General features: G+C 39.6%; 1 protein-coding gene across 3 annotated transcripts in view; it reads left to right on the plus strand.

Annotated features, from left to right (window-relative positions):
- The window catches only part of SLAIN1 (SLAIN motif family member 1), a 49,590-nt gene extending 38,874 nt beyond the window's left edge, over positions 1 to 10,716 (plus strand). For all 3 annotated transcript variants that reach the window (XM_005487517.4, XM_014267400.3, XM_074535577.1), the window contains 3 exons: positions 3,447 to 3,611; positions 5,538 to 5,829; positions 9,783 to 10,716. In XM_005487517.4, coding sequence (XP_005487574.4) covers positions 3,447 to 3,611; positions 5,538 to 5,829; positions 9,783 to 9,858 — 533 coding nt within the window. In that variant the 3' untranslated portion in view covers positions 9,859 to 10,716. The remainder of the gene's footprint in view (positions 1 to 3,446; positions 3,612 to 5,537; positions 5,830 to 9,782) is intronic.
- Positions 10,717 to 11,140: the final 424 nt, after the last annotated feature.

The following is an 11,140-nucleotide window of genomic DNA, read 5'->3' on the forward strand; positions in this document are numbered from 1 at the left end:
GGTGGTAAGAGCCAGGAGCCAATTATTAACTCCCCTTGCATGACCTATCCTTTTGTAGATGTGAATTTTCTTCACATGTACAAATACCTCAACAATACAATGTCTGAAGGTCATAATATTTTATCTCAAAGAAGGCTGGGAAAGGCAAAGATACACCTGTGATGCTTTATATGGCTGCATTCTACTTAAGCACCATATTTTTTTCAGCCTAAGTTATAGTTGAGACTCAGTAGTGGGTCACAGTAACAACTATGGTTGGTGTTGGAGATCGTCAGCTCCAGTCTTTGACTGACAACCACCTTACCAGCTAGACCATGGCACCAAATGCCACATCCAGTAATTTCTTGAACAGGTGTAGGTCCTTTGAAGTCTCTTACTGGTGTTACTATCCACTTCTTCCTAAAAAACCAGCTGCAAGCAACTGATGATAGTTTTAGGTTTGTCACTGAACCAGATTAGCACAGAAGAGGTAGCAGAAACTGTAGCAAATTCCAGTGTTCATCACAAAGAGGATGTTTGAGCAAATTAATTCTCAACTGAGAATACATCTCTATTCCATCTCCTCTCTAATAATTTTCTCGTCAGTCTTAGGACAGCAAAGAAGTCTGAAAAGTGAAGCAGCTTGGAAAAATATTTTTTTTTCTTCTCATAAATTTTCAGCAAGTTCATATCTATTCACATGTCAGTGGCCTGAAATTGTATTAAAATCACTTAATTCCCACCTTCTGGTTCCGTGTATTAAGCTCACAAGAGCCATCGTTTCATTTACAAACAAAACGTTTCTAAGACTCTTTCTACTGTTCTTAGGAGGGAAGCAGGTGACAGAACAAACTTCAAGAAGGAGATGAAAGAGGATGCATCATCTGCAGAGATGAAAGCTGCAAAATGCCATCAAGGCGAACGTTTCTGGGTTTTCTCCAAACACAGAACTGACCCGCTATTTTCATTGCTTTTCAGGGCCATTTATCTCAGCAGACACAAGGACCCATCAAAGAAGTAACATAGCTGCTTGATGGATGAGAATTTGCAGGTGCAGCAGGAATCTGCTGCCTGAGGAGTGAATGAATCAGCAGCAGAGCAAACTGCTGGAACAAGAAGGGACTAATGAACAGGAGGCAAAAGACGTGGCCACCCAAGACATGGAGGAAATCCGAGCTACTTCTGTACCTATTTTTCTGCTATTGTGGCTGCATCCACTGGAGAGTTCAAGGCACAAATAATGCCTGGGCTGGCTGATGCAGTCTCTAAGTGGAAGAGCATGTAGAGTCCAAAGAATTCTGCTATAAAACATGATACTTAAAAAGCTATTTTATGCAGTGCTGTCTTTCCTACTGCCATCCTGCTGCTCAGACCTTTCTTTGCCAAGTTCTGTGATGTTGAATCAGGATTTCAAAACCTAGGACTTTGAAAGGGTAGGCTAGGACTCCAGAATTAACTGTAGCTACAGACATCCCATACTCGTGATTTTTTTTGTCACTCTTGCCCAAGGATTGCATCACAGGGTGACAGTTCCCTCTTCAGTTTGCAGAATTCTTGAATATTTTAGAGATGGATACATACAGTAGCTGTATGGGTGCTATTGTTTGCATCCCCAGGACAGTTTTGGAAGCCTGATAACTGTTTTATCATTGTTACATCACTGATATTAATACTCACTACCTGGCTGCACCACAGTGGTGATCCCCTTGCTGTTCATTGCTGTACCACTGACAGTTTCAATCAGTTGTTAGTCACTGAAGCACAATTCTGACTTGTTTCGTGAAAGATTGTCTGTACTGTAGTTCTTTATTAGGATTTGACTGTACTCTGGATTCCAGGGATTCAAACCTTACATTTCCTATTCCTGCTGGAGATACAACCTTTCTGTGACACAGGTTGCTGGAGTTATGTAGGCATCACATATATTGAAGTTACTGTCAGTGACTCCTTATAACTTGTATAGATAGAACTGTACTGTCATGTCTTACTACTTGTCACTTGTTAGCAGCTTTAAGGATTAGATGAGCTAATAATGGTGCTAAATAGGTTGTATATTTATGTGGACTGATCAACAGAGATTTCTAAATAAATCTGCAGTTTCTGTGAACTGAACTTACCCTTTATGAGCCAGGAGGTTGACCCATGCCAGCAGTTCCAAGCAGTATGCTGTGTTGTTCCTGTGCATAAAACCAGAGCATCAGTCTGGAAATGCCCTGCTCTCTGTGAGAGAGAGCACTTGTAGCTGCTGTGACAAGACAAGCTTTCTGTTTCAGTGTGAGAAGTGTCTTTCTGTCACCTGCCAGCCTTTGGAACCTGTGTGGAACAGGAGCTGGTGATCTCTGTGCCTACCATGCTGTGAGGGGCGACGCAGCCACCTCGGCAGGGCACACACTTGTGCTTCTGAACCTGGCCAAGAGGCAAACCTCGGTGATGTTGTCAGTGACAATTGAATAAATGCCCCTTGTTTTCCCACAGCACTGCTTTACTGAAGTCTGCCATGTCACAGGACCAGGTCCTTCAGTCTGTGCCTTTCTCCCAGTCCCTTCTGATTGCACATAACTGAGTCATCTCCCTTTGGCCTGATGGCAGAAGAGACCAGAAGAGTTTTCCCTTAGATTCCCTCATGGTGGTGTGATTGGGAAGATGCCTTGAGATGTCAGGAAGGTTTCAGTTCCTCTCTTCAAATGAACTGGTGTGACTGGGATTGAAGATGTCTTCTGACCACTTAAGACACTTGCTTAGCTGTTGTACCTGCCCCAAAAGCATCTGGGGCATTTGCAGCTTTCTTTTTGTGAAAAGCCCTACAAAAAACCTTACTCTGAAAATGCCTACCAAATCAGGTACCACAAGTGAGGTAGGAGGGAGAAACACCAAATTTGAAAATTCTTATATCGTCCCAGGGCTCCAAGCAACTGAACAGAATCAAGACTTTGCAGTTTTTGCAAGTGGCTGCCTGCAGAAACTTAACATGCTAACAAGGTTAGGTTCTGGATGGAGTTACTTAGCATCTTACTGGCACCTGAAAGCAAGACTTCAGTCACTTAGGATAGATTTCTCACCTGTCTTTCGGCATCCATAGAGTACATAGCTGTGTCTGACTGCCAGTGCAGACTTGCTTTTGTATTCACTGCAAAGAAACAGGCACATTTAGGGCATGGTTCACCTGACCTACTTTACACATCTGTGTGAAACTCATCATTTATTGTTTAAGTCCTTGCAGTTCTGCTAATGTACTGCTTATTGGGTTCTTTAAAATTACTTGTGAATAATCATGCTGTTACAATAGACATAATGGTTCAATTTGAAAACTGTCAGTAACATATTCATATTCTTCTGGTAGAGCAAAACCTCTCTTTTTGTTGAAATAGTTTGTTATAATTCTGATTTTCTGCAGGAGTGATGCTGAGGCTGCTTGTGTTTGTTGGAAGTTCTGACCTGACTGTGGGTGTTGTCTTCTTTTGCTGCAGACAAACTCCGCAGAAGCATGCCTAACCTCGCTCGGATGCCAAGCACCCCCACCATCAGCAGCACCCCTGGCTTTGCTGGTTCTCCCGTCACTGTGAGGAATAGCCAGAGCTTTGACTCCAATTTGCATGGAGCCAGTAATGGGATTTCAAGGATGCAGTCATGTAGTAAGTACCTGTGTTCTTCACCTGAGCACAAGAGATGGAGAAAGTGGTAGAATACACGTCCTGGTCACTGATCTTTTGTTCTATGAAAAATTAAAAGCAAACTGCTCTTTTGCACCAGATTTTAATAAACTTCAGGATTTTCAAAATTACTGTTTTGGAAAGCAAATTCTGCCACTCTTGTTATTGAAAGTTGTTTCACTTTTTTTTTTTCCTTTGCCCATTTATCTTGTGCTAGCATTAAAACTGAAATAATAATAATAAATAGTAATATTGTAGAAACACCAAAAATGCAATTAATTCATGTGAGCTCACATTTTTAGTTTTGATACTACAATTGAAAACTGCTTTTCTTGGTAATTTATACAATACTGGTTCTACTCTGTAGAAACACTATCTTAAAATACATGACCTCTCTCCTACTGAAGTTGAGCCACTTTCTTCTGAGGAAATGCAGTAAAAAGAGGGTTATATTCTCAAGTATAATATACTTGTTGAGTGGGGGAATTAAAATTTCTCTGTAATTGGTTTAATTTAGGTAACTTCCTGATGGGGGGGATGAAGGGAGTATTGAATCTAGTAGCTGACATATTAATTAAATAGTGTGTGAGCAAGATAGTTGAAGATCCAAACCCATCTTTTCTAGCACAGTAGTTGAGGTTCTTGAGTGGAAATGGGAGAAGTGGATTTCACTGGACACAGGCAGAAGCCTGTGGAAAAAGAGGAAGACATAAGTAATGTGGGAAGAAGGGATTTAACTTGTGCTCTCCATTTCCTGTGAGGTTTTGGAGGGAGCAGTTGGCAAAAGCTTGTTGTGGGTCTTTTCTTTCAAAGTTGAGCACAAGTTATAAATATCTTCAATTAAATTGCGTATTTTCTGGAAAATATTCTTGACTGATGGGTTGTTTGGTTGTATTTTTTCCTGCTTGAGTATGAGAATGGAAATAGTTCAGGTTTTCATGGTTATGCATTGAAAATTTAATTTTGTTTATTGTTTTAGAAGTACATATTTCTTTGTGTGTTCATGCTCTTATATATGTGTGTGAGTATAAAATTCCATTTTTCTGAAATACTTTAAAAAAAAACCATTCATAGTAAGTGGCTGTGCTGGGGTATTTTAGAAGCTATGTGATGATAAGTGTACCATAACAATATATTGACTGTATAGTCTAATTGAATCACTCCCCTGCAATTTTTCCTGTGACTTTAAATGGTTTAAAAATGTCCTTTTTTCAAAGACTTGAAAAAGGGTTGCTCTAAATGTAGTGTCTTAATTTATATGCTTCAGGCTGTTAACAGTGGACTCAGAAAGTGATGCCTGCCAAATGCACACCAGAGGGCAGGATTGGGTAGAAAAATCTATATATATAAAGCTTCTGGAGCTCCTACCCTTGATTTAAAATGATGGTTTACGTAACATCAGCTGTGGAATATGCTGTTACATTCAAGACCTTTTAAAGCCTTTTTATTGTTTTTCTGCATAGAGCTTAAACTGCTGTGATGTTTCATAATGGTTTAATGCAATGTTGCTTAAGCAAGATGTGGTGGTTGCATGCCACCTCACAGAAATCAAAATCACCTAACAGTGACTAATTTATACCTTCAGCAGTTTCTCCTGTTTAAAGCTCTAAGTGCGTAGGTGGATTTAGTGTGCTTATAATGGCTAATTTAATCTCTTTGAGGGGAGGAAAAGGATGAATATGGACTGGGAATTTTTTTTCAGGATGGGGGTGGAAAAAGATATTTTAGTTCAGTGCTGTGTTACTGGATACAGTATTGGATTCAAGAGGTTTTTCAGCAGTTTGTAAGCAGCAAGTAAATTGTATAATGGTGTGTTTATCCTTATTCAGATCTTGAAATGAGCATTACTACCTGGTCTAATTTGTTGCATACTGACCTTGTTGCTTTGTTTTCTACCATTCTTCACAGTTCCATCACCGGGACAGCTTCAACACCGAGTTCACAGTGTGGGACATTTTCCAGTGTCTGTCAGACAGCCTCTCAAAGCTACTGCCTATGTAAGCCCAACTGTACAAGGGAGTAGTACCAGTAGCAGTATTCCAGTGTCCAGCAACTCACAGTTGTACTCCAACACTGGGATCCCAATGCCAAACAAGACTGCTGGTCAAGGCATCGTAGGGCGCAGTGCTCTTCCAAGACCATCGCTGGCCGTGAATGGGAGTGGCATTCCCAGAAGTAAAATTGCACAGCCAGTTCGAAGGTGAGGGTTAAACAGGCCTCAGTCGCTGTGTAGATGGCTTAGGTCTAAATTGTGGAATTTTTTTACCTCCTGAATATGGAACTATAAAACATAAGCTTCTGTCTATCTCCCAGTGCTGAGTCACTGAATGGGTGAAGATGGCTTGCCAGAAGTAGTGATGGACAATGCATGCTGGTAGCCCATAGTAATCTCTGATAATGGATAGTGTGTAATCACATGGGAATAGGAATGGATTGCCACCTGTCAGTGAGAAATCCAAACAAACACAAGCCTCATATCATTAACTGATGTGGCTTGCCTTCTCCCTGACTTGTGCCTACTGCTATTTCAGTCACGGCATGAGCTAATCTTAGAGTGCTCACATAGAAAGAACTGCATCCTGTTGTTGTAAATGGCAGTAGTATGTAAAAATGCAATTTGTACCATTACAGCATTGTGAAAAAGGAAGTACCCTGGATAGTACAGTCATGGATTGAACCAGCATCTTTTCAATTCCAGCTGGGAGACAATAAGCACAGGGAATACTGGAATATCACGTAGTTGAAATAATCTGTACTGTTAAGCAAATACAAATTTTTGCATGCAAAAAAAAAGAGAGAAATTCATCTTCAAATTAATTATTTTTAGGTCAAGCAATAAAATAGTCTTGAGGAAAGATGTGTTTTAACCACCTTATCATAGCTGGGAGTTAAACTCTTAGCTGCATGTTCTGTAATTAATAGGAATTAAGTCTTCTCAAGAAAAAACTTCTCTCAACTTGTGTTAACTCCTCCAACTATTTCTTTGCATTGCACACATCCCTCCTCTTGTGAGGGCCTGCTGTGTGGCCGCTTCATTTTCTGTTGGATGGACTGTCACTGTTTATCTCTCATCATTTCTGTGCTTTTCACTACATACTGGCTAGATCCAGAATAAGTTCAATTGTTCACATTCTCTCTTTGGTTGAGTTACTTGGGGATTACACTGATGTGACTAACAACAGATTTTGACCAACTGTGGTGAAACTTTGATAAAGAGCCGTCAGGTTTCTTCTTTGATGAAGACTGTACCATGAGATTTCTATTATAACCTTCTTTGCTCTCAGCAGGAAGCTCTCTCAGTTAGACTTCTTTATAGCTAAGGGTTTTCTTTCCTTTTTTCTTTTTCCTTTCCTCTACTTCATGTTCTTCTGCAGAGCTCTTAAATCTTTCATAGCAACATGTGAGGAAGCCTTTCTGGGTCATGAAGACCAGTCCCTTGCTATTTTGTAACTTCTCATACAACAGACAATATTAAAGAAAAACAAAATTAAGAGGTTTCAGTGGGAGACTGAGACACTGTACTCTCAACACTGTTTTTATTAGAAGCTGATTCAAATCAGTAACAAAGCTATTTACAGTCCAGGAAGTCTGGGCTCCTGTCTCCTTTCCTGCCAGTGTGCCTTAGCAGCATCCTGTGTTGCCATAGAGCCAAAGCAGTGATGGTTGAAGATGCATGGTCTTGGCACTGTGGGAGTGGGAGTTCATGGGACTTGAAACCCCCAGGTAGACTGGATGTCAGCCTGCAGTTCCTCAACACCCTTGTTCAGTTTTATAGATTCATTTGGGAAAACACAAGTGGTTTCAGTTTTCATGCAGACTTTTCTTGGAAGGAATTCAGTTGTTATTTTTTTTCACTGTGGTATTTTCTAATTAATGGCATTTCTGATTATCAGTTTAAGAGTCTTCTTTCAAACTTAAATTGTGTTTGTAGTCATGACTTGATTAAACATAGGTTTTTGGTTTTTTAAATAAATCAGATGTTTAGGGAGAAGTGCACACTCAGAGTAAATCTGTCTTCCTACCTTTGGCCATACTGTTAAGTAGCCAAGTTACTGGTATTTTAGATACATAAAATAGGTTCTTAGACATGTTATATTGGGGTGGATTAGGGAACTTGAGTATTTACTGCATAGAATAAAACACTGGCTGAGGGGGGGCTTTTAATAATTTGTAGTAAAAAATTATAATAGTCAAGATAAATAACTAAATATTAACTAGTTTTTTCCTTACCATCAGTGATTCAAGCAGTGTAAAAGAATTGTGATAGTGTAAACCATCTCTTCTTAGCCTTAGAATTCAGACAACACGTTTGTTGAGGGGGTCCACACAACCCTCATCCCTCTCCAACTCCAGTAGCAGGGCTTCTTGCAGACCCCACCTTCCAGTTCTCTGTGTTTTAACCTTACGCAGTGTGAACAGCAGAGGGGGCAGCTGCCCTTAGGGCCGGGTGAGCAGGGAGCTGAGTGGGACAGCTGGGCTGCCCTGCAGTGCCCAGCCTAGAGCAGCACTGATGGTGAGCAGGGTCAGCCAACGCTCCCAGTTTCCAGACAGGGCCACAGTGGTGAGACAGGTTCCAGCTAAAGCCAGAACGTCAGCCAGCAGCTCAGGGTCTGGGTCGTGCCAGATACAAGCACAAGTGTAGCAGGAATGTAAGCATACCTGTGGAGCCAGGGCTTGCTTATTCATGCTTTGTTGTACTGGAGCCAATTGCTGCTATCCAGCTGGTGATGGAAAAGTAGAAATGCACTATGGCCCCTCCAAAACTGTTGTCTCAAGCCACGTGATGTTATACCAACAGCTTGTGCTTGTTTGAAATGGTTTTCATTGCTGACACATTTTTCTGTCAGTGCCCTGTAGCAGAGATGCACCTCTAGATACATAGCAGTATTCTTACAAATTATTTTAAAGTTAGCTTTTTTTTTTTTCCCTCTTTGGGTTGGGGGTGTTTTTGAAGACTATTAAATATACTTTCTTTTTTTTTCTCTGGAAACGAAAGCAGCAGTTGCAGAAAACAGCAGAGGCAGATTATGTTCTTAGTCTCAAGTAACTGGATTTACATCAAAGATAAATGATGCTGCACTGAAGTGGAGCTGCACAAAAGCAGCTTGGCTGAATCTAACTTTAACCAAGTGTTTTTACTTACATGCAGTGTTTTTGCTACTAGAAAAGCAGTGGTAGCAGAGAGTTGAAGCTGTTCTGTCGACTGACTTACCAACTGCCTGCTTTACAAGATATCTCTGCCTTTTTACAGCAAAAAGCATTTGGAAGGGGGAGGAGGCATCAGTAACTTACAATAAAAGCAGAGTAATGTGAAAACAAGGCTTGAGGTCTGCTTTTATATGAATACATTCATATAGAACACATTTTTTCAGCAAATTGGGGTGTGACATAATTATGGCTGTGGCAAATTAGGTACAGAGCCTGGTGTGTTACCAGTAGTTAGATCAAGTCAGATGGTTGTTTTTCCTTTGTTTAGTTTTACTTGAAATAGTTCCCTCAGTAGTACCTGGAGGGTTTAGAAGATGGTCAGGAAGTGTCTTGGAAGTTCTCGTTTATGAGTGAGAGATGCAGCCCAGGTGTGAGGGTGGTGACCCAGGGGATGATGAGTTCCCGTCAGGAGTTGGTGCTGGAACTGGTGGCTCTGGAAACACATCATCACATGTCTTGTGACAGATAAAACAGGGTCTGGAGCGGAATTGGTGGAGTTCTCCAGCTGATAAAATTCTTTGCTGCTTGCACGGTGTTTTTACAAACTGCTGGTTTTTCATGAACATGCTGAGCACAATAGCTTTTTGGAAAGTGTTTCCTATTAGCTCTCTGCTGCCCATAGTGACAAAAATATGTTTTTACTATCTTTATCCCTGAAAACGAAATCTAGCCATTTAGTGACATCTCATTCATGACTACAATTATTCACTCAATTCCTTTTTACAAGTCTTTCATGCTCTTCTCATTGGAAGTGCCCTTAATTTCAGCATAGATATTTATATGTCCATTAATATGTAGCCAGAAATGCACCAGAGGGATGTCTCTAAGCAAGCCCCAAAGCCATTGTTACTGCAGAAGTAAATGATGTGTTTTACCTTGATCTTTCACAGGAATTATGACCTCCTTTTCCTTTTTTTTTTCCCCCTTGTTATTTGGTTAATACAGTTTCCTTCAGCCTCCAAAGCCACTGTCATCTCTGAGCACGATACGAGATGGGAACTGGAGAGACGGCTGCTATTGATGAAGGATGCCCTCAGCAGTGGAGAACACATAATGTGGATTTCATTACCCAGCTGGCTGGGTAACAATGATTTGGAAAAGGAGGGTCATACAGTATTATTTTCCCCAGGATCTTAATGTGTAACCATCTAAAATGCCATGTCATTTTTAAAAAATGAACATCTTAAAGTCAAATACTAAATATTGCACTTAATCAGTTACCTGAACAGCTGTATTGTTACCAGACTAACAATGGCAGTGTTGGCATTTGGAACTGAAGAAAGTGTGTGCAAAAAATATGTGTGCAAAATAAAGAATATTTCCTTGGAACAAACTAGGAGATTTTGCTTTTGGGCAGCTTTGCCATACTGAAGTTCTGAGATAATTTATTCAGTGTAAAAGCATCACACATTTTATTTTGAATTTCGGGGTACTTAAGTATGTGCTTGAATTTTTTTCTAGTGTTTTCAGTACATTTTATTTTGTATACTTAAGTTCATTTAAACTTGCCTGAACCTTGAACTACAGAGAGATAATTTAACTTTTTCTGTGCCATAAATGATATTTTTGGGGTAATGTACTTTTTTAGTGCTAGAAACATATCTTACAGAATCTTACCAATTGGCAATACAAAGCAGTATATTTATGTTGCAGAAGCACAAAAAAAAGGTAGCATTCACTGGAAATTGCCATCCAGCTGGGTAAGCATGGTTTTGTTGGTCTATCACCATTTGTTGAATTGTTAATTTATTGTCATAGTGTTTTGTATTTAAATGGCAGCAAAAATCACATTGCACTTACAAAAGGTACAGTGATCTCTAAAACTTCTGTTGATTTTCAATACTTTATTACAAAGAATAAAATTGTAATGTTTTATTAACAGTTGCTTATGGAAAATAAGTTTTAATGCAAATAAATCTTTTTGATAGATCTTTTACAAAATCCAGTTGCACTAATCAATGCTTTCTTATAATGGCATATGACTTAATATTTGATTACAACTGTGTATACTGCTGTTTTGGAATGTTTCAGGAAATAAAGAATCTATTTCAGCAATAATGCTGTTCTTCAGTGTGCCGTGTAAGCATTGTGAGAATTTAGCTACTCACATCTACTTAGCTCCGTAAGTTTTTACTTAAATTTTATAAAGATTATGCTGGATTTTTGCAATTAGTAACTGAGCTACATAAAATTTTTTTTTTTAAATTGTGTTAGGAAGCCATGTATGGCTAGGAGACAAATAGGTATTATTTTCAAATCAATCTTACTATGATCTTAAGAGAGTTTTTCAATTTAATGTTTAG

The sequence above is a fragment of the Zonotrichia albicollis genome, chromosome 2 (assembly GCF_047830755.1).
Source record: "Zonotrichia albicollis isolate bZonAlb1 chromosome 2, bZonAlb1.hap1, whole genome shotgun sequence".
Lineage (NCBI taxonomy): Eukaryota > Metazoa > Chordata > Aves > Passeriformes > Passerellidae > Zonotrichia > Zonotrichia albicollis.